Below are 24,362 nucleotides of genomic sequence, written 5' to 3' on the forward strand. Positions count from 1 at the left end.
CAAGGAAAGATGATGTTTGTAATTCATGAGATCTTTCTCAGTATTAGGGTAGTTGAAGGGAATATACATATATATAGACAGAGGGCACAGGGTGAGTTGAATATGAAGGGATGATATCTAAAAAATAAAATAAAATTAAGGGGTGAAAGAGGAATATATTGAGAGAGGGAGAAAGGGAGAGATAGAATGGACTAAATTATCTCACATAAAAGTGGCAAGAAAAAGCAGTTCTGTAGGAAGGGAAGGGGGGCAGGTGAAGGGGAATGAGTGAATCTTGTTCTCATCGGATTTGACTTGAGAAGGGAATAACACACACACTCAATTGGGTATCTTACCCCACAGAAAAGTAGGGGGAAGGGGATAGGAAAGGGGGGATAATAGAAGGGAGGGCAGATAGGGGGAGGAGGTAATCAAAAGCAAACACTTTTGAAAAGGGACAGGGTCAAGGGAGAAAATTCAATAAAGGGGGACAGGATAGGATGGAGGGAAATATAGTTAGTCTTTCACAACATGATTATTATAGAAGTGTTTTGCATATTGATACATGAGTGTCCTATGTTGACTTGTTTGCCTTCTTAGGGAGGGTGGATAGAGAGGAAAGAGGGGAGAGAATTTGGAACTCAAAGTTCTAAAAACAAATCCTCAAAAAAAAGTTGTTTCGCATGCAACTAAGAAATAAAATATACAGGTAATGGGATCTAGAAATATATCTTGTCCTACAAGAAAGTAAGGGGAAAGGGGATGGGAGGGAGAGTGGGGTGACAGAAGGGAGGGCTGACTGGGGAACAGGGCAATCAGAGTATATGCCATCTTGGAGTGGGGGGAGGGTAGAAATGGAGAGAAAATTTGTAACTCAAAATGTTGTGGAAATCAATGTTGAAAACAATTAAATTACTTTGGATTAAAAAAATAATAAATTTAAAAAACATAATTTTTAAAAATGCTCTAAATCACTATTGGTTAGAGAAAGGCAAATTAAAACAATTCTGATATACTACCTCACACCTATTAGACTGGCTAACATGAAAGAAAAGAAAAATGATAACTTCTGAGGAAATGGGAAAAAATTGAGAAACTAATGGCTATTGGTAGAATTATGAACAATTTGGAACTATTAAATTAAAGACTAATAAACTGTACATACCCTGTGACGCAGCAATACCACTACTACGTCTGTAGCCCAAAGAGATCAAAAAAAAAGGGAAAAGGACCTATTTATACAATGCATTTATAACAACTCTTTCTGTGGTAGCAAAGACATTGAGGGGATAACCATCAATTGCGGGATGGCTAAACAAGCTGTGGTATATGATTTTGATGGAATATTATTGTGCTATAAGAAATAATGAGCAAGATAGTTTCAGAAAAACCTGGGAAGACTTAAATGAACTCATGCAAAATGAAATGAGCAGAACCAGGAAAAACTGTAGACAGTAACAGCAATATTGTAAGGATGATCAACTGTGAAAGACTTAGCTACTCTAATCAAGACAATGGTACAAAACAATTTCAAAGACTCCATGATGAAAAATATTGTTCAACTCCAGAGAGAGAACTAATGAACTCTGAGTACAAATTGAAGCATACTTTTCTTACTTTATTTTTCTTCAGATGTGTGTGTGTGTATGTGTGTGTGTGTGCATGTGTATGTGTTTTCTTTTGCAACAAGGCTAATATGGAAATGTTTTCATGATTTCACATTGATATCATATTGCTTGCCTTTTCAAGGGGTGTAGGAGGGGTAGGAGGAAGGGAAAGGATTTGGAACTCAATTTAAAAAAAATACATGTTAAAATTTTTTTATATTACTGAGAAATAATGAAATAAATGAAAATGTACTTTAAAAAGGTATATGATCTACTTCACTTTTAATTTTTTTGCTATCATCTTTAATATTCAGGACATATCTAGTTTGAATTTCTTGTGAAATATAGTTAGCATAAGACACTGGTTTAAGCCTACTTTCTAGTAGATCGCTTTCCAGTTTGCCTAGAAATTCTTATCAAATAGAGAGTTCTTTCCCAAGTAATTTGTGTTTTGGGGTTGCAAAATTTATTTTCAATTGGAACACCATTAACTTAATGTTCAAGCAAAAAAAAGATTATTAAATACTATTCATAATATGAAAGTTTCTTCTACTCAAGAAAACAATTTCCCCAACTGGATGTTGTACTTATAATTACAGTAGCTGAGTAATCAGAAGCACCTGGAGGTATGATGTGGATCATAACAGTTAAAATGAAATATTAAATAATGAAAAAAGCCCACCCTGGACAGAACACAGAGGAATGCTGCTGTGGGTTTCCCAAGCTTGCCTCCCTCCCATGGAATTTAATTCCATTTTTCTCTCTGCCCTGCTTTCTAATCTGAGAAGATACAATTTATATGCATGGCCTCAGGCAAGTCACTTATCTTCTATGGAACTCAGTTTCCTAAACTTCAAAATGTGGTGTTTGGACTAGATGGCAAAGAAGAGAAGAAGGTCTCTCCCAGCTTGAAATCCATCAGCCTATGAACTTTCTAATAATTACATTCCTCCTTTTTCCTTTCACTTTCTCTCTCTTATCCTTCCATGAAATCTAATATGGGTAGGACTAGACAAAGGGCATAGTAAAGTTTTGGTGGGTCATAGGTAGAGGTACTCAGAGTTTGAGAGATAAATAATGTCTGTTCCTTCTACTTTTCTCAAGCTATATGTAAAACTGTGATAATTCTCATAAAATGGGTGGCTGATTGAGAACGGTTATTTCTCTGAATTGTGTCTCTTTTATAAATGTATTCCATCCATCACGAGCAATATCATAAAAACATTTTTCTTACTGCAGGGACTAGGCTTTAGATTCCCTCACCTAGTCTTTGGGGAACAGATAACATGTCTAAATGTCATGTAAAATGTGTCAGGAAGCCATATTAGCCCACTAGGAAGCCAGTCATGTTCTTGGTACTTCAGGGGTTCTGGGAATGATCAAATCCACAGGTACTTTACAGTCTGTTGGGAAGTCACAGAATTAAATATTTAAGTGAGTTCAGAACCATTCAAACCATTCCTCAAAATCAAATCAAACCAATTAATATCTGCAAGTTCAAACAGGGTGAAATCTATTTAACCTTACTTATTATGGTTCTAGCTGGTTTCCACTACAGCTCGATTTTTCTTTACAAATTCTCCATTTGACTCACACTTTCATAACTAAATGACACAAGGAACAACCTATGAACTAAAGGAAAAACAAAAGTTTTCTTTCTATTATTCTATTCTATAAAAGAGTAAAGAGCAATAATACTTTGGACAGTGAAGTTGCCAGAAAAGATTAATGCAAAATGTTTGGGTTGCTTGTTTGAAAAGCACCATAGACATAGAAAGTATTACAAATAATGCAATAAACCATTGGGTCAATATAGCTCCAGGTCTTCTGCAGGGCTTAACTAGTACTTGATAGATACTTTACAAACATGCACTCAATTATCTTAACTGTTACCTGGAATGCAAGCAGGTAGAGAAGACTTTAATTTCCATTACACCTGTGGAGAAACTGAGTTTCTGAAGGAAGTTACATAACAGGGTACCAATGACAGCCAAGCACACTCCATTCTAGACTAAATTTCCTCCATCAATTGCAGCTACCTTGGGCAGTCCTGTGACCCAACATGAAAGCACTAGACTTAGCTCTTTTCACTCCATATCCCCAAACATACCCCTATGGGATATTCTTCTCATCCAAATAGAGAAAAATCACATAGCTCATTCTCTTCTGGGATTCTGAAGCATCAAAGCACTCACAGAATGACGTCCTTACCAGTGATCACATAATGGACTCCAATGACTTAAGAGCTCAATTCAATTACTTGCAAGCCTTACTCTACTCTTTCGTAAAAGTCCCTTCAATCAAAAGCACACGAAACCAGCTCCTTCCCAGGCATCTTTGCCATTTAGCACCATCAGTAGGAAAACAAATTCTGAAAAACAGTGTCTTGGGTTTTTTTAACTGGTATTCAAGGGTTAGCACAGAACTTTCTGACTGAAACTGAGAAATGTCTGGAAAGAATATTTGATTTATTTTCAAGACAGCTGCCCATTAACAACTAGGTTCTAAACTTTTTTTTTTCAAAATTAGTGTCAATTAGTATTTTTACTCATAGAAAAGCATACAAAAGACAGCTCCTAGAGCTTACAAGGACTTGAAGATCATCTTCTAGTTCTAGTATGAGCAAGCCACAAAAATTTTATTTGTCCCACAAAATTTGCATTGGCCTCCAAATCTCATATTTCTGAAAGCTATGCATCCACAGATCTAAAAAAAAAATTATAAATCTAGAAAAGCCCCAAGAGATCATCTGAATCAGTCTTCATGACAATCCGAACTATTCAAAACAGATGATTCTCTCTCCTCTTCTTGAAGGTCTCCAAGAAGTAAAATTTGACAGCTTCCTTTAGGGACCCATTCCAGTATCTTATCATCTGGCAAGTCAAGTTCTCCCTTGATTCATCATTGTCATCCCCAGCACTTAGCACAGCACTTGACACGTAGTTAAGTATTTAATAAATCCATTGCCATAAATTAATTCATTTTCAAATGACACATATTCTATATACACAACACCCCAATCTCTCCCTTTCCTGAGCTCAAAGACAAAATCTCTCATTTCCTACTGGACTTCTCCATGTCGCAATCCCACTGGCACCTCAAAGTAAACAAGTCCAGGACTATACTCATGAACTCTCTTCACCTCATAAGCCTTCCTTCTTCTATTTTCCCTCAACCTATTTGTTGATGGTACTACAAACCCCTTGGTCACACAGGGTGACAATTCTTCTCTGTCCCCCATTCCTTCATATACAATCAAATTGCCAAGTCCAATCCAATCAATTCTGCTTCCACAATACCTCTCCAATCTATCCTTTCCTCAACACCCACATAGCCACTACTCTAATGTAGGCCCTTATTACCTCTTCCCTAGATTACTATGATAACCTCCCAACTTGTTTCCCTGCTACCAGCCTCTCCTCTCTTCATTGCACTTATCACAAAGCTGCCAAAAGTATTTCTCTAATGCAAGAATCTTAATTGTGCAGCTCCCTGATAGAAAATTTCCAGTGGCTCCCTTTTGGCTAATGAATAAAAACAAACATCTTAGCCTGGCATCTAAGGCCTTTCAGAGTCTGGCTCCAGCCTGCCTGTTTAGCCTTATTCTACATTACTCCCCTCCATGCACTGTATGTTTCAGCAAGACTGAACTATTAACTGTTCCCTGACCTGGACATGCTATATCTCTCCTGCGTCTGTACATTCATGCATTCCCCGTCAAGATTTTTATCTTCTCTCTTCAAGGCTCAGACCAGGCACTACTACTTCAGAAATGCCTTCGGCAGTCTCCCTTTCCCCACCAGCTGAGGTAATTTTCTTCCTTCTCAAATTTTCTCATATTACTTTAGTTCTTTCCCTTGTCCTCAATTCATTCTACCTTGTGTTCTACTTATCAGGTTGTGTGAGAATTCACCTAGTAGAATGTAAATTCCTCGGGGGCAAGAGCTGTCACTTCCATCTTTGTATCCCCAGTGCCTGTCTAGCAAAATGGCTGGCACATAGTGGGTGCTTAATAAATATTATTCGAATTGAACTGAATTGTGGCCAACTGATTATGTTAGCTTCTTAGAATAAGACTATTTATTCTTTGTATGCCCAGTGAGGGGCCCAGAGTAGGCACTTAATAAATACTTGGGAATTGATTAGTTGAAACTTCTTTAAATCTATTTCCTCTGGCTAAGTAACCCATGAACATAGAGAAATGATCAGTATTCCCCCTTAGGAAAAAAAAATCCTTCATGTATTTGATGAAAGTAACCAAATTACCTGGTAGTAATAGGTCATTCTTCTGGTTTTTTGTTTTTGTTTTTTTAACTATGAAGCTTGTTTGTGGATAATCAACCTTGTAACAGTAAATACCACAGGTAGGTAAACACATGCTCTCTACAGAGTCTGAAAATTCCTATTTAATTTCACTTAGAATGCAAACTAGCCATTTGAACCTACTTCTAAGAAACAGTTAAAAAGCCTTCTCAAGCAGCTAAGTGCTGCAGGGGATAGAACCTAGGGCCTGGAATCAGGAAGATGTGAGTTCAAATCCAACCTCAGGCACTTACTAGCTGTATAATCCTGGGCAAGTCACTCACACTCTACTTGCATCAATTGCTGTAAATAAAAAATGAGAATTAAAAACAGCAGCTACCTCACAGAGTTGTTGTGAGGATCAAAAAAGATAACATTAACAAAGTGCTTAGTACAGTATCTGGCACATAATAGATAGTATGCAAATTCTCATTCTCTTCCCCTGTTCTATGTGTTTGCTCTGGGCAGAGTCTAATAATGTGCATGGTCTCAATAAATTTTAAAAAGCAATCCAACCTACAGCATAAATCCATTGGGTTTCATTCACTCAGGCAACAGCCTCAGCAAAAACAACTACTTTCTTAAAAGGTATAGGAAAGGAAGCTGAAATAATTTCAATATAACACACTCAGCTGAGATGGGGAACCATTTTTCTATTAAAGATCATTGACCCACAGCATGATTGAATCAATTAAAGGCCACATATAAAAAAAAGCAACTTAACTGAGGTTTTTTTCTTTGAAAGAGAAATAGAAAACATTTCACTCAACTCCTCTTTAAATGAAGATCAGGAAACATAAAACTTTGTTTAAAATAATAGTAACTGCCTGGTAAAAAATTTTCTTTAGACCAGGAGTTCTTAACCCTTTCTGGTGTCCTGGACACCTGCCCAGAATAATGCTTTGAAATGCAAAAAACATAAAATATATATTATTACAAGGGAAATCAATATCAAAATATATTTGAATATATTAATAGATTAAGAGATCCTGCTGAACCCAAGATGATAAAATCCAAGAGCTAAATCTGACTCTGAATATGAAGATTTCCCACCCTTGCTGTAAAAGTTATATTTCCCTCTCTCCCATAGGAATTATTTCATGGACAAATTAAGTGGTGATATTACTATTTAATCACAGATATTGCACCCAGAAAAGAGGTGAAAATGACTTGCTCAGTCACAAAGTATGGAGTTTCATTCATTCAATCAACACCCTCAGCAAAACAATTATTAAAAAAAAAAGAACAGAGAGGGAAATTGAAATAATTTCAATATAAAACATTCAGCTGAGTTGAGGAACCATTTTTCTTTTAAAGGCCAATGACCCACAGAATGAATGAATCAATTAAAGACCAAATAAACCTACTAGCCATTTAAACCTACTTCTAGTCCTCTGAGGGGACCAGAGCAATATCGGCATACCTCAGAGATATTGTGGGTTTAGTTCCAGACCACGGCAATAAAGTGAATATCACAATAAAGCAAGCCACACAGGTTTCCCAGTGCATATAAAAGTAATGTTTACACTATACTGTAGTCTATTAAGTATGCAATAGTATTATATCTAAAAAATGTATATACCTTAATTAAAAAAAACTTTATTGCCAAAAAAAATGCTATCATCTGAACCTTCAGTAAGTTATAATCTTTTTGCTGGTGGAGGGTATTACCTCAATGTTAATGGTTGCTGACTGATCAGGGTACTAGATGCTGAAGGCTGGGGTGGCTGTGGCAATTTCTCAAAGTAAGATAACAATGAAGTTTGCCACATTGACTCCTCTTTTCACAAAAGATTTCTCTGTTGCATGGAATGCTATTTGATGGCATTTTACCCACAGTAGAACTTCTTTCAAAATTGGAGTCAATCCTCTCAAACCATGCCACTACTTTATCAACTAAGTTTATGTAATATTTTTCTATACTGTTGTGTCTCAGGGAATAGGGGGGCTGGGTGGGGGGCGGGGGGCAGGGGAGAGAGAGAGACAGAGAGAGAGAGAGAGAGAGAGGGACTGATCACAGATCACCGTAAGAGGGTATAATAATAATGAAAAAGTTTGAAATATTACAAGAAGAATTACCAAAATGTGACACAGTGACAGGATATGAGAACAAGCTGTTGGGAAAATGACACCAATTGACTTGCTTGATTCAAGTTTGCCACAAACCTTCAATTTGTTTTAAAATATCTGCAAAGTGCAATAAAACAAGATATTCCTGTACCCTGTTTTTGGGCTGTGAGCTCTTTTGAGGTTTCTATTGTGCACAATATGGGTAACATGTTATCTTATAAAGGGTCCCATGGACACAGTATTTTATAAGGGCCAGGCACTTTAAATTAAGATAATAGGATGACCTTACAAAAAGAAAATATAGCAATCAAACATGTACTTATTCATATGAAAACATCCCCTCAAAAAAAAGTACAAACCAAATCTCAAAACACAGTTTTATGCTTCTATTCTACCAGGTCTAGCGTGAGGAATGAAGGATCATGGAAGCTGAAGATATTTTGGTGTTATCATGCAAAATGCCTTGAGTTCTCCATAAACTACTCTTTTAGGTAGATGTGGGTTAGGCATCTGGGCTACATGGCCAGCCCATCAGAATTCCACTTTCCATAGTAGAGTTTGAATGCCTGGCAGTTCAGCTTGAGAGAAGACTTCAGTGTCGAGTACTTTATCTTGCCAGGTAATATTCATACTCTTCCTAAGACAATTCAAATGTCTAAGTTTCACAGGCATACAACTATGAAGTCAGCACAACAAGGTCAGAAGAAGTGGTACCACTTTCAAGGTCTCTCTGAAGACCTTTAGTATTGATTATGAGACATGGCAGATTCTGGCATAGAATCTCCCAGCATGGCATGCCTGTATCAAAGAAGGTGCTGTGTTCTATGAGCAAAACAGAATTGCAATAGCACAAAAGAAAATGTGAGATGCACAAATCTAGAGACATCTTCATCCCAAATGTTCAAATAGACTATTTATGCCCAAACTATGTTAGAGTCTTCCAAGCTCATAGTGGACTAATCAGCCATAGTTGAACACACTGTACCTTGACTCCAACATCATGGTGTCATTAGTCCTCTTCAGAGTATGAAGGACTTGTAACAACAAGATGTTCTCATAGGCTTAAACCTTAAAGTCAAACAATAACAACAAAAACCATAGAACTTTAGAATGGGAAAGGTCAATCTTGTCCAACCTCTTTATTTTAAAAATAAGAAAAATGAAGCCCGAAGAAGAGAAAGACTTATTCAAGTACACAATTGGTGAATAAAGTCTGGAGTAGAATCTGTCTCTTCTGATTCTCAGTCCAACATTTGTCCCAGGAAATAATGTTGATGAATTAGTGATAGGTGGCAAGTCAGATCTATAATTCGAATATAAAATGTCACCATTTCCCACAATGGAATAATGGCTTAGTCCTATTTTCTTAGTTCTTTTCCTCTGAGCTCCTTTCAAGCACCATCTTGGATCCCAAGATTCTTAAAATGCATCTCAGTAAGGGACAGTTAGCTTCTTCTTGTGAAGTGTACTGAAAAAAAAAAGTTTCCAGCTTAGTATATATGCACCATTGCCTTAGTATCCTTTGGAGAGGGCAGTAAACTCTCTTCTAATTGAATTCTAATTTATAATCTATGATGACTGGTGATTTTTTTTTTGAAGACTAAAACTATACATGTGTACTCCCACTTTAAGCAACCATGATAAATTAAGCTCTAAATCTTCACTTCACAAAAGGATTTACCATAAAATTCTTATTGAATAGCCTTACCTCCCGTTAATGTAATACATTTACATATAACTTGAATAACATATATGTTATACAACATTTGAGGATGTGAGCCATTTCATAAAATGAGATACACCTGTGCTGGGAACGATTTACTTTGCTGTAGATAGATAGATACACATCTATCTACTGCAATGATCCAATGGATCTGAGATCAAATTGATTTGGGTACCCCCTCCCTCCACCAGTACAACCCATCCATGCCTTCTCATACTATGTGACTCTTGTCCATACCTTTTGGTAAATCTTCCACAGTGTCTAAGCCAATATTCTAGAATTCTTCAAGTCCAAAACAGAAGTATTTTCTTCTGGGTGGGCCCAAACATTCCCAAACCTTTATTTTGGTTATCAATGTTTACATATCCAAAACAAGAGTGTCTGCTTTTATTATTGCAATGAAGCAAATGGATTTGTTTCTTAGAACCACGATGATGTCCAAGGGTTCTGGACAAGGTTTTCACTAGTTTATATTCCCCCTGAAGCCTTTTCTACTGGTTTAGTTCTCCAATAGAAATCTGTCTCTTCTGGAGAGGCTTGTCTCTTTGAACTAATGATTAAAAACAGTTTCACACATAGAATGAGCTTCTTCAGAAAACAAGCCCAATTATTTTGGAGAATATTCACATATTTTTACAATATTGGATCAAATATTTTGATGGTTTGGGACATTGTTCAGTCTCTATCGAGAACAAGAAAAATGAAAGGGAGAAAGAGATGCATAAAGGAGGAAGTCATTACAAGGAGAGTAGCTTTTTTCTCCACTAAGAATCTACCTCAAAAAAACCTCCTTTTGGAGGGAAGACTTAAGAGTCCTGAATTTGTCAAAATTAAATCTACTCTACCCAAACCAAATGGTTAAATCAAAAGACGTCATTTTTAAAATCATTAAAATATTTTCTGTGTAAGCTAGACTGGAAGTTCCTTGAGGGCAGGGATTCTGTATTATTCAAATCTTGTTCAAACTATTCCAAGGGTACAACACATAGCTGATGTATTGTTGATGTTCTCATGCTTTTATGGGGGAGAATGTCTTTACCTTCTTAGCAATTTGTAACGGACAGAAGTCTAGATTGGGAGCCAGGAGAACTGGGTTCCAGAGTCTGATCTGCCACAGAACTCATAGTGACTGAGCAAGTCTCTTCTTTTAGGTCTCAGTTTTCCCATCAGTAAGGAATGAGTTGAAATCTATGATCCAAGATCCCTTCTACTTCTGACAATTCAAGCCTTGGGAAATTTACTTACCCACTCTGGACCTAAATTTACTCATAGAGAAAGGCTTAATTAGATGATCAGAGGTTCCTTCTAGCCGGCAGCGCTGCATGAATTGTAAATTAGAGGGCTTGGGTTTGAATTCCAGCTTTGCTACTTTCTCTGTGATCTTCAATCACTTCACCTCTCCGGGCCTCAGTTGCCTCACCTGTAAAATAAGAGTTGGGGGGGGGGGATTTGGACTAAATGGCCTTTAGGGTCCCTCTGGGCCTGTTTCCTTAAAGATAAAATAAGGGAGTGAGACTGGATGGCCTCCGAGGTCCCTCTGGGACTCTGTGTCCTCATCGGTAAAATAAGAGAGTTGGACTAGACCCTGAGGCGCCTGAGGTCCCTCTGGGCCTTAGTTTTCTCATCGACAAAAAAAGGAGGTTGGACTAGAACCTCTGAGGTACCTTCTACCGCTAAACCTCCTCGTGACTCCTGGACCTTCTGCAGAAGGGCCGGAGCCTTTGACTAAAGTCACATCTTCATCAGAAAAGTAATGGAAAACTTTCAGCTAATACCCCCCGAAGGAAAGTAGCTTTAGGCATAAAAAGGGCCTTCATTTGACTGGTGTGGCTGGGCCTCTGCTAATACAACATCAGCTGTGGAAAAGGAGAGGAAGAAGGAAAGGAGACTGCAGACGAGACGAGAAGGCAAAGGAGGTGAGAGGAGGGAGGAGGCGCGTGAATGCCTCACCAGCCTCCTCCCTCCCCGTCCCCCCTCCATCCCCCCCTACACCTTGCTACACTGCCCCTGCGCCGCAACTCTCCCATTGAGAACCAGGAGGAGAGAGAAGGGAGGGGCGGGGGAGCCGAGGGCGCGTTCTCGCGCGCGTGCCCGCCCGGACCCCAGGCTCCGCCCTCCGTCCTCTCACGGTAACGACGGGGATGGGAGGGAAGGGGGAGAGGAGAGAGCTCTCTTGAGTTCTGGCGCGCGCACGCGCGCGTGCTTGCTCGCTCGCTCGCGCCCCCTCTCCCCAGGGCCCGGCGAAGCAGCCCGCTCGCGAGCCCCAGGGCGGGCAGGCGCGCGTCCCTGCTGACGTCATTGAGGCCGGCGAGCCTGTGCGGTGTGGGCTAGAACCCCTGGCGCACTCGCGCACTCCGCTCTTTTCCTTCCCTCCCCCTCCCTCTCATCCCCCCCTCCCTCCCAGGCTCTCTTTCCCCCTTCTTTTTTTTTTCCCTCTCCTCTCTTCTCTCTCCTCTCGCTCTCTCTCTCTCTCTCCATTAGGATCCACTGAACGATGCGATCTCTGGGAGCCAGCGCTGTCGCCGCCGCCACCGCCCGCTAGAAACCTTTCCCCCCCTTCCCCCCTTCCCCACAGCTTGCAAAGCCCCCCAAAGAAGAGGGAAAAGGGAAAAAAAGAAGAAAGAGAAGGGGAGGGGATGCTATACTAATCACCATCCTAATAATCCTCTCTAGCCGAAGGATCCACCCTGCCCCCCCATCCCCATCCCCATCCCCACCCTCCTCTGGCTCCTGGCTCCATCGGGCACCTCTGCCCTTTATTTTTATTTTTAATTTTTTAAATATTTTTTTAAATAATCCTCGGTGTCCGCAGCCTAGCGCTGCTGCTGCTGCTGTTGCTGCCGCTGCTGCTGTTGCTGCTGCTGCTGCTGCTGCTTCCCCTGCCGCTGCCGCTGCTCCGGGTCCCCGGCGGTGGTTGCCTCTTTTCGGATGCGTTGCTTGCAAGCAGCTGAGAGAGACCCGCAACCCTGTCTCTAGAGCTACCAACCCCAGCCCCGACCCCAGCCCCGAATCCAGCCTCCTCGGGCAGGTGACCGGAAAAGGGGGCAGTAGCCTGAAATCCACCTTGCGAATTTTTGGGGGGAGGGGCTGCATTTTTATTGTGTTTGGGGAACTTGACTTCTTTTTAAAAGAAAAAAAAATACAAGAAAGAAGGAAAGAAAATTAGCGATTTTTTTTAAAGGACAGAAATAAATATTTCTGGGGGGGTGGGGTGGGGGGTCAAGCCGAGCAGGGGAACCGTGCCAGCCGAGGCGTGCGGGCTGTTTTGGGTGTCACGATGGGATGTACATTGAGCGCAGAGGAGAGAGCCGCCTTGGAGAGGAGCAAAGCGATTGAGAAAAACCTCAAAGAGGATGGCATCAGCGCCGCCAAAGACGTGAAATTACTCTTGCTGGGTAAGAGAGCCTTGGCCACTTCCTCACCCCCACCCCTCTCCACCAGGCCCCCTGAACAGCCAGGCTGCACCCTATTCCAAACAACGCCCCCACCGCCACCTCTGTATTTCACCCCTTTCTTCACCCTTCTCCCTTATCCTGTGTCCAGGAAGACTTGTCCTGAGTCCAGGGAGACCTTTCCCTTCTTAGATTTGCAACAAGATAACCAAACCATGCACACACACACACACACACACACACACAAGTCTTCAGCCAAAAAAGCTGATCTCCTGGATCCTTTAGTCCAGCTGCTCCCTTCCTCCTCCCAGTGTAATCTCCCAGTTCTTCCAGCCTGACACTGACTAGCTTCTTTTCTTTTTTTGTCTGTCCCTACAGGGGCTGGAGAATCAGGCAAAAGCACCATTGTGAAGCAAATGAAGTAAGTCCCTATTGTATTGGGATTTTAATTTTTTTTCCCCTTACTCTTCTTCCTGCTCTTCCTTAGGCCCTGTTTGTAATTCTTGCCAACAAACACATAACACTTTGACACCCCCTCCATCTCTCTTCCCACCTTAGGTGTTTCTCTTTCCTCCATCCTATCTCCCAGGAGGGATGTTTTTAGGGAGGGGTGAGAAGAAAGGATGATGGTGGGGGCTGTAGTTGTATGAATGACAATGTCCGCCATATTGATCAGAGCATCATCACTATTGGCAATATTGTGAATGTTATTTCCTACTAGTGGGGTGTTTTTCCCTATCCCCTCCCTCCCCACCCCACCCCATCCTCCACCCTTTTCTCTCCTCCCCTTCTCACAGCTGCACCTGTGGCAGGGATTTATTTCTGGCTTGCCTAGAAGATGGAGGGGAGGGGATCTTGTCTTTTGCTCTGGGTGGAAAATCAAGTGTCTGCTGTTCATGGTTTTGGTGCTGAATTGGAGGTAGTGGGGGTTTCTCTATCTCTAGCTTTCTGTCTCTCTCCCATGTACACATACACACATATACCCCCATGGCGTGAGGGGCTCAAGATGAGAAGAGAGGAATGGGTGGCTTTCCAGGCTGATGTGAATTGCACAGATGTAACCAGGGCAGAGCCATCAAACAGACCAGTGTCAATTAAGCTTAATGTCAGCTTTCTATCTCTCAGCTCTTTCCTCTCTGCCCCCACCCTCCCTGATGTTTGATCTCTTGACATGGGCAGCTGGGTGAGCTCCATGGCCCTTATATTATTTGTTTGCTGAATAAGGTATGTTATATATAAATCTACCTACAAGGCAGATTTAAAAGAAGCCTTGCTGCTATCCCAAATCCCCTTTTGCTCAAGGGGTCAGTCTTTCTTTTATTACCTGGCTGGAACCAATTTTGACTATTGATAGAAATGTTTTTCTTTTATTGATATTATTTTTAAGTGAAAGAAAATCTCATAATCTCCATAAAAGCCTCACCCTCTTTCTGAACATACACACTTTATTGTTCCTTGCTCTTGACATCAACGTTTCTTGGGGAGTTCTGAGGCAGGTTTGTTTTAGATTTGGGGGAGGGGACCTAGAAGGTGGAGGTGCAGGGATTTTTGTGCTCCATTCCCCACCACCAATCTTGTGTCTTTGCTACTTCCGTTATTCTCCCCGTTTGGAGTTCGTCTGAGACCGTTTAGTGTGGCTTCCACGTCGGTTTGCTGTGACACCTTTACATATACACAGGGTTCCTAATTAGAGGTTGCTATGCAGTAAACAAAAATGATTATTTTTCAACTTGACAGAATAGCTGAAGTAATTGCATCCCGCAGGAAAACAATGGAAAATAAAAATCTCTTTCTTGGGGAGGTGGGTGAGGGAGGAAGCCTGTTTGCGATTTCAGAACTAAGATGGGGGGGAGTTAAAACACCAATCTTGCACGTATAACTGGCATGACAAGCTGGTTCGAGGCGGCGCCATGATTGTACCGTGAAGCAGCTCTTTAAAAATTCCCATCTGTTTTTCATATTGCTATATTTGCACGAGAAAATCCCTGGGGGGAGTTTTTGCAAGGGGGCATCTCAGCTTGCTGCACCCCTCTGAAGCCATGATTAATTTGGCTTGGGGCTTTTCTAGAGCTGTGTACAACCTAAGTGAATTTGGGAAGTGGGGCCTAGGGAGTTTCTATTTGCAACAAGGTGCATGCTGCATTTGCATGGCAGGTCACTTAATGCACACGCTCAAATGAATAACAATAAGCAAGATTTTTTTTAAAGTCTCTAATCTACAGAGACGGCTTCCCGGGCCCTTTAAAAGCCAGTGCAACCCGGCGCTGCGTTGGGTTTCAGGCATTGCGAGTGGTGGACAGCGCCCAGCTGAGGCTAGAGAAGTCGATTGGGTCCGAGAACTCGCAGCACCGGGCTCAAGCTCAGTGACTGGCCGGGTGCTGAAGCTCGGAGAGGCTCGGCTGTATTCGGGTTGCTATTCGATTCCCTAGGAGGCTAGAGCCGAGCCACTTCGGAAACAGCCGAGTGTGTTCGCGTCTCGGGCAAGGCTAAGCGGGAGGGGGAAGGGTAGAAATCTCTGCAAATTAACTTTGCATCAGCCAAAGCAGCGATTCCTCCCCACGTTGACTTCCACACTTCCCTTGAAGATGCTACATAAATTAGGCTGACTTAATAAGGTGTTTAAAAATATATACAGATTCCCCAAAAGGGTAATATTATCTACCTCTTCATTCAAAGAGAGCTGAGCTCTCCAAGGGAAACAGTGTGCCATTTTAGAATGAAAATTCCTAATTGCATATGAAGGAAATCTAATCGAAAGACTGCATGTAGACTTCTCCCTGGAAGTCTCCCATGTCCCAAATGGTTTTTCATATTGGCATTTTTGGTAATACTGAGGGAGAGGGGAAGGAGAGGCAAGTTAGTGTTTGAAGGTCTACAAATAAATCAGATATGTGGGTCTCGCCCTCCCCACGTTTGCTGTGACATTTTAAAGCCTCGAAAATAATTTTGGAAAAAAAATGACAAGCACAGATCACAGGGTCCCCATTGGGAATGGGTTGGGCTTGTTCAAAAGAAGAGCCAAAGATGCACGACCATGGTCCAGAAGACAACACCCCAAAGGATTGCTGCAAAGATCTATAGTGAGGACTCCATAGGTACCCATGAACACAGACAAGGCAATATACCAGGTTGGATGCTGAACTCATTAGCAGTGAAATGTGTGGCTAGTAATAATGGTATTCCAGCGACAAATTCTTTCAATTAGTTTCCATTTGAACAATCATGACTTGGAGCTTGTGAGGCACGGATTTCTATTGAGAAACTCAGGGGAATTGTACAGTGGGTGGGGTGAGGAAGCCAAGATGGTGACTCTACATGCTCAGAGAAATATTAAGAGAGTAGTTGCTGGTTTTTGTGCAGTACAAAGTACCCTTCATAATAATATGTAGAACCTTCTACCAGACAGCTGTTGAGGTACAGAGTACTGATATTATCAATGTCTTGGATAAAGGCATAGATGGCATCCTTGTCAAGTTTGCAAGTGATGTAAAATTAGAAGGAATAGCTAACCCATTAGGTGATAGAGTTTGACTCTGTCAAGATCTTAAGAGGGTAGAAAATCATTCAAGCCTAAAAAGATTAAATTTACGATGGATAAATGTAAAGTTTCACACTTGGCCCCAAGGCACCTTGATTTTACAAGTACAAATAGGGTTGGCGTAGTTAGACAGTAATTTGTCTAAAATAAATCAGGGGATATCAATAGGTTGCAAGTTTAGCACAAATCAACAATATATAAATATGGCAACCAAAAAAAGGCACATTTTGGACTGTATAAACAAAACCATGGGTACTGTATACCAGGGTGGTGAAGGTCCTTGAGTCCTTGCCACATGAACATCACTTGAAGGATTTAAGGTAGCTTAGCTTGGGAAAGAGAAGATTGGGGGAACATGATAACTATCTTCAAGTTGTTTGGAAAGCTCTCATTTGAGAGAGTGATCAACTTGTTCTCTTGGCCCCAAAGACAGAATTAAGAGCACAGGCAGAAGTTTTCAAGTGGTACATTTAGGCTAAGTGGGAAACAGTTCCTAACAATGAGAACCATCCAAAAACGAAAAGGCTTCATCAGGAAAAAAAAAAAGTGGGTTTCCTCTCTTTGGAAGTCTCCAAGCAATGACTGAGTGATCATTTGTCAAGTGTGTTACAAGTGGAAATTCTTTGAAGAAATATGTTTTGCATGACTTCATACATGTTATGAATATTATTTTTCTTGACTTCTCAATGGGCAGGGGAGGAGGTAATAGGAGGGAGAGAATTCAGAACCAAAAATAAAATAAAATTTATTAGCGGAGATTCTTGTTCAGTTATGGGTTGAACTAGATGGCTGCAAAGGTCCCTTCCAAGCCAAAAACTCTGTGATTCTTTTAAAGCTCCTTTACAAATGAGAAAACTTGAGATTCAGGGAGGTTAAATAGCTTGCCTAAGGTTACTCAGCCAGTAAGTAGTGGAGCAGGCACTTGAAACTGGGCCCTCTGACTCCCAAGTCCATTCATTGAACTTTCTATTATATCCAAATTCATAACCAGGAAGCTAAGACCAACACACTAAACTAGCCAGCATCAGCTAAGGTGCTTTTTTATTTCACCTAGACCAATGTGTCTGTGATATTACATAGATAATATCCACGAAGCCCAGCAAGAGCCTCATGATTTTGTAGTTGTGATAGAGATTTATCAGATTGGCCTCTTGAGTTGTAATGAAGGATATTTCGAACATTGATGGCACCTTATTTTTTAGTCAACATTACCAGAAAAGCAACAACAAGGACCTTTATTTCTCAACTTCATTCTCAATAGCTTCCATATTATAATGTGTTGTTTAGGATGATAGAAAGGATGTGCTTGTAGTAAATAATCAAATAAAGGAATGGGTATTGGATACTGTTTAGATAAAAAATGTTCCACCTGGCTAAGAACATTTCAGAAATGGTTTGATTTTTTTTTAAATTACTACTGATTGAGAGAAAGTATTGTGGGGGAAATTATAATCATTTCTGTGGTCTGTTTTCCAATTTGATTGTTTTTTATGGCTTTGTAAAGCTTAAAGTGCTATATAATATGTATTATGATGATAATGAATACCCAATAATAGAAAAATTTTGTTAAAAATAGAGTAGGTTTTTTTTTGGGGGGGGTGCTGAAATTATATTTGTGTGTGTCTGAATTAGTGTTTGTGAGCTTTGTGGCATAGAATGGAATTCCAAAACAGCTCAGTGCTGAGACATAAACAATGATAATTGAGACAGCACCAATATAATTTAAAATATTCCATGATTATTAAGTGGCTGTTTTTAGCATTTTAAATACTTTTGATCGTTAAGGGTTGTGACTTCGCCCGTTAGATATTCTCATCATTTTGTTGCTCAATCTGTATGGCTCTTTTTATACATGCAGACTAATCAAGGTTTTAAATGGATGTGTCAATTTTATCTAATTACAGAAAAACACCCTCATGGAGGAATATTATAAAGAATTACATTTTATGTGGGATGGAATCACCAGAATAATAATCTAATTGGCTCACAGATTTTGAATAATTAGTGATAGCTCATTGGGCCGTAAATTTAATGAAAATTAAAAGTGAACTATAGAGCTAATTGCTAAGCACAGCCCATTTAAAGTTCCTTTCCCAGTATCAGGGGTCAGATTGTAGAATTCAGGCTGTTGTCTGTGTTGGAACACAATGGGATTTCTAATATAGTCCACAGAGAACAGGGGTGTAGCTTGGAGCAAGATTTAACAGGTTAACTTTACGCAGTAACTGGTAGGTTTTGCATAACTGTGAGTTAGCTTTTCATGTTTTCTGTAATGAAATGGAGTATCAGGTTTGGAAATCTGTCCCTAAGACAGATACATTCAGTAGCATTTTCAAATATACTAGTAATCTGAAGACTTGTTCCTCACCCAAGATAGAGCTAGCCCTGACCAAAATTGTTGGATATAATATACGAGGCAGGTTATACCCTTTCAGTGAAGAAGTCACAGCATCCTTAAAAGAAATCACCCAGTGTGAGAAAAGCTGTTTCATTCTGCTATCTTGACTAAATTTGTGAAAAAAAAATATAGGCTATTGAAATTACTATATAAACAATCGCGAGCAGTAACATCCTTCATCTTCAGATAAAAACTTGACATTTCTGGTACATTTCCAAAAGCTTAGCTAGATTTATGCTGTTAGCCACACAACTGGATTTATAAACTTTTGACTTAGGAAACATTATCTTTGGCTTGAGTTGCTTCCTTCTTTTCCTACCTTTCTTTATACTTATTCAAAGGTATGTACCTTAATATGTCTCGAGACAGCACAAGCATGAAAATGGTATTGCATGAAATAGGAGGTAGGCTTTCTATTGCTGATGGCCAGTACTTTTTCTACCTTTATTATTCCGTAAGTCTAAAGACTTTTATGTCTGAAAAATAGCAAACAGCCCACCTGATTTCTCATCATCTTGAAGTCCAATTACCTGTTGGATTCTAAAGGGAAACCTCTCTGCTTGTTGAAAGTGTTCTAGCCAATCACGTAAAAGGTGAAGGCTCCAAGATGAATGGATATGGCTAAATAAAAATACAGAAGAATTGACTGCTCAACATTTGGGGCTTGGTTAGATCTGTGGTACATGAGGATTGAACTGCATGTGTCTTTTGTGGTTGAGGTTAGTGTACAGTACTTCCCAAATTGTATTGTTCTTTTTTAGAACTCCACATCTGTTCAAGAAAGATCACTGATTCAGGAATGAGCTCATTCCTGGTTTGTAAGCGCTGTGCTTTTCCCCACCTCTGTGGTTAATTTTTTTAATTTCATATGAGCTTTCCCACATCCTATGTTTTCTGACACTTGGAATTCAACCTATTGCAGTATAATTAATGGATACTGTGTTTGGGGGCAGTGCCTTCTTTGAATTGCAGCCTTAATTTTAATTATTAAATTATATTATAAATTATATTAATATTAAAGTGCTCCAAATACACACACACACACACACACACACACAGCATTTCCAAACAGAAGCAACATTTTAGAATGAGGCACAGCTTTTTTTGCACGTTTGAAAATTCCTAAATGATATAAATGTTTGTATTAAAAGTATAATATAGTATAGTATTATACTACGTTATACATTAGGTAAGTAACAATGTATAAATTTTTATACATTAGCTGATTAGAAACTTTTTCAAAATTAAATGTCACAAGAATGTAGAGATTTTTTTTTACCAACCAATCAATAAATCTATATCATTAGAATCACATCGGAGGTCAGGCACAATGATTTAAACCCAACAGCACTATTTAAAAGGGCCACAACTCCACTGTTAAATTGGCACAGCTCTCTCACAGAGGTGTGAAAGGTCTCACCAGCCCTTCAAAGAAGTCATAAAAGCCTCAAAAGCACTTTTTCTTTCAAAAGCCTTTTTTTTGGTGACACTTGTTAACCCCTAAAGAGGGCAAAAGTCTTCTTCCAGTGCCCAAGAGAATCACATAGGTAGAGCTGGAAGGGATCTCAGAGGTCATCCAATCCAGTCCCCTCATTTAACAGGTGAGGAAACTGAGGTTCAGAGAGTGACTTGCCAAAGTCACAGGATGAATAACAGAGATGTGATTTGAACCCTGGCCCTCTTGACTCCAGAGCCAATAAATAATCTTGCATGATACCACACTACATCATGGCATGGAGGTGACCATGAGTTCTGTGACTCATGCAAGTTCTATAGGGTTGACAGGTTCCAGAGGAGGCATGGTAACAGATTGTCTGTTGTACAATAACCTGCCTATGATTTTAGGGGACACAGCAGCTTTCAAAAACCATTTACTAAGTCATAGAAGATTTGTAATCTGTGTTGGCAGAGGGCGCATCCACTGATGAAACTACAGCCCTTTGAAGTATATTACTGTAAAAATAGTTTATCAATGTGCCAACCAATGCCAAACCCGAACTATACCAAAATTTAAAATGTATTCTTTTCTTCTTTCTTGCCACAAGTACTAACAAGACCTTTCTTGAGTCCCCTAACTGCTAGTATCCTCCTCCCAAAATAATTGTCTTTGTTTTTACTTTCTTATATATGTACATCTTGGTTCCTTCAATAGAATGTGAGTTCCCTGAAAGAACAGTTGATTTGAGGTTTTGGGTTCTGGGTTTGTTTGTTTGTGTGTTGCCCTTGCATCCCTGGTGCATGGTACATAGCAGGCATTTGATAAATGCTTGCTGATTGTTGTTGTTGGTTTGCTGTTGTTGTTCGACCTTCGTTCTTGAAGAGGACCAATGATATCAGGAGGGTGATGCGATTGACATAGGGGCAGCATTCTTAATAAATAGGTTTAGAGATGATTCTCTCGTGATGTTCTTTTCCTGATGTATGAGACTAAATTTTTAGGACATTCCAGAGACATAGATGGGGTCTTGCTACCTTTCACATGCGTGTCTCATTTATAATTTCTGGGGCTTGGTCATAGTGAGATACAGGAGAAGGGATCCCCATGAGTATTATTATGTAGTCTGCTCTCACTTCTCTCTGGCTCTGCAGTAACCATTACATAACAACCTATGTGGACAAAACTATTGTGACTTTAAAAAAAGAAAAGAAAAGAAAGGAAAAGGAAAAAACTACTGTACCAACCTACAATACTCTGGTGAAAAAAAGTTGTAGTGGAAAGATCACTACTAGCCCGGGGGTCTGGAAAGCTGGTTCTAGTGCCAGATCTTTGTGTGTGGCCTTAAGCAAGTCACTGTCCCTCCAGGGGCCTCAGTTTCCCCATGTGTTAAAATGAGGAACTTTTGGCTTAGATGATCTCTAAAGTCTATTCCCAATCTGTACGAATCCATATAATTTGAAGTTATGTCATTTTGAGGGCCTTGAGAAGTACCTAGTTAGACTCTGTTTCAAGAAGGAAGGGAAAATAAACCAACAAATCTTGATCCTTTAGAAAAAGTCCAAGGTCAGGAGAAAGGACAGTCATTTCAAAGCTGCTTAGAATATTTTATGAAAAGTAGATATTTAGGTGGCAAAATTAAATCATGAAAGTTCTCAAAGGCTGGAGCAAGGGCTGACCCACAGTTAAAAAGGACTATAGCCAACATGCTTTCACCAAGCAGAGAAATTATGGTTCGAAAGGCATCTCTAGACACAATTCTGAACGAGTCTCTCCCTGCAAACACATCTTCAGAGCCAAGAAACAGGATCTGAAAGTAGATATGTTATAAGAAACAACGTGGTTGAGGTAACAGGAATGAAATGATGTGATGAACACAAGAGAAGTGGTTTGTTTGTGGTCTTTTGGGACACATTGGACATGGTGAGACCACTGTCCCAAGCCAGGTACAGCTAGGGGTGAAAGAGTTCCAGGTTGTGCTGCCCAAGAACTAGGCTGGGAGCTACTGTCAGCATGAACAGAGAACAAGATGCATGAAATGGAATTTTGGAAAAAAGAGTGGGTGTACCTGGCCTCCTACTGATTTTATCTTCTGAGGCATCTTTAGTTCTAATTTTCTTGACAGAAAAAAGGAAAAACATTGTGCTTTTTTCACACCGAAATTAAAATAAAATAGAAGTAACTCTACAAAGGTAATAGCCAAGGCGATGAAGTTGTTTCCTAAGCAGATCCACAGCCAAAACTGTCTTTGCAAGTAGTGTGTTAGAAGGGCTAACTTCAAGTTCACAATTTCTTCAGCTTGATTTCCTAATGATAGGAGACTTTAATCTATCCTTAAAATAACATCTCCCAGGGCCTCAGTTTCTTCATAAGTAAAACAAAGAAGTTGGGCATGATGATCTCTAAGGTCCCTTCCAGCTCTGGGTTCTATGATTCTAAGTCTTCTTGTCCAGGAAAACAGATGTTCCTGGTGACAGATGAACTCCCAGCCTTCTCTCTTGGCCACCTCCAGTTGAGGTCATAAATAATAAAACCATTAAGCTCCCAGCGCCCTTCAGCTAATTGAGAAAGAAAAGTGGAACATAAATCCACAGGAGTGTTAGCTCAGGGAACTGAGGAAATCAGGATATATCAGGCCCATTTTTTGATGATCATGGAGAGAGGAGTGGGAGCGCCAAGAGGTGCCTGAGTTTGTCTTGTAAGTCTTCCAAGGTCTCTCTCCATAAAGATCAGGATTTAGTATTGCCCTTTCATTTCTGGAAGTACAGCAGCATGACTGAAACAGAAGAAGAAAAAAAGAGCCCCTGTTCTCCTTTTTTCCCCAAGTGGAATGAGAATATAGACCTGTAGCTTTCTCAATTAAAACATGACAAGCAAGTCACAGAAAATAGGGAGAAGTCAGAGAATGCCTGTTTCAGTCCAAAGATGAAAAAGCCTGTGGGGCTTGCTAGGATTATATGACAAAAGGCACCAGCTCCCATATCAAAGAGGCAATACTCCGCAGTGCAAAAGGTCACTGAAGTTGGGGATCAAAGGATCTGGGTTCAAATCCTAGTTCTGCCACTTACTATCTGGGTGACCTTATTAGACAAGTCACTTACTTTCTATCTTATCTGTAAGAAGAGGGGTTGAACTAGTAAGCTTTTAAGTTGTTTTTTTCCCACTGCTAAATCTATGACCTTTATAGTGTGTTGAGGGTTATAAAGGTTTTCTCACATTAACCCTACAAAGTAGGTTTTGTTTTTGTTTTTGTTTTTTTGCAGAGGGAGGAGAGGGGATCTGGACCTGTGACTTCATTGTACAAGAAATTTAGTAAGGGGAATAAGCATTTATATAAGACCTATTATGTGCCAGGCACCGTGCTAAGTGCTTTACAGTGATCTTATTTGATCCTCATAACATCCTTGTGAAGGAGGTGCTGTTATTATCCCCTATTATCTAAGGCAAACAGAAGTTAAGTGACTCGCCCAGGGTCATACAGCTAGTAAGTGTTTGAGGATCGATTTGAACTCATCTTTTCCTAACTCCAGGCTCAGAATTCTATCCCCTTGCCACCTAGCTGCACATAGGAGGCAATTAATAAATGCTTGTAGACTAACTTGATCTTAGGTAAATAATTTAATCTTTGAGTGCCCCAAGGCAATTATGAGTTGCAAAGCAGATTCAACTGTGACCTCAGACATTCACTAGCTGTGTGACCCTGGGCAAGTCACTCAACCTGTGTCTTAATGCACTGGAGAAGGAAATGGCAAACCTCTCCAGTTTCTTTGCCAAGAAAACAGCATGGACAGTATTGGCGTGGTAGGGTCCAGGGGGTCACAAAGAGATGGGTGTGACTGAACAACAACGTGCCAAGTACTGTGAATACAAATACAACTAGAAAAAAAGATGTTCCCTGTCCTCAGAAAGATTACATTC

The 24,362-nt window shown here is 40.2% G+C and overlaps 1 protein-coding gene across 2 annotated transcripts in view; it reads left to right on the top strand.

The window, feature by feature from the left end:
* Window positions 1-12,877: 12,877 nt before the first annotated feature.
* Window positions 12,878-24,362, top strand: part of GNAO1 (G protein subunit alpha o1) — a 252,292-nt gene continuing 240,807 nt past the window's right edge. For both annotated transcript variants that reach the window (XM_036752427.1, XM_036752428.1), the window contains exons 1-2: window positions 12,878-13,076; window positions 13,452-13,494. In XM_036752427.1, coding sequence (XP_036608322.1) covers window positions 12,959-13,076; window positions 13,452-13,494 — 161 coding nt within the window. In that variant the 5' untranslated portion in view covers window positions 12,878-12,958. The remainder of the gene's footprint in view (window positions 13,077-13,451; window positions 13,495-24,362) is intronic.

Source organism: Trichosurus vulpecula, chromosome 3 (genome assembly GCF_011100635.1).
Source record: "Trichosurus vulpecula isolate mTriVul1 chromosome 3, mTriVul1.pri, whole genome shotgun sequence".
Lineage (NCBI taxonomy): Eukaryota > Metazoa > Chordata > Mammalia > Diprotodontia > Phalangeridae > Trichosurus > Trichosurus vulpecula.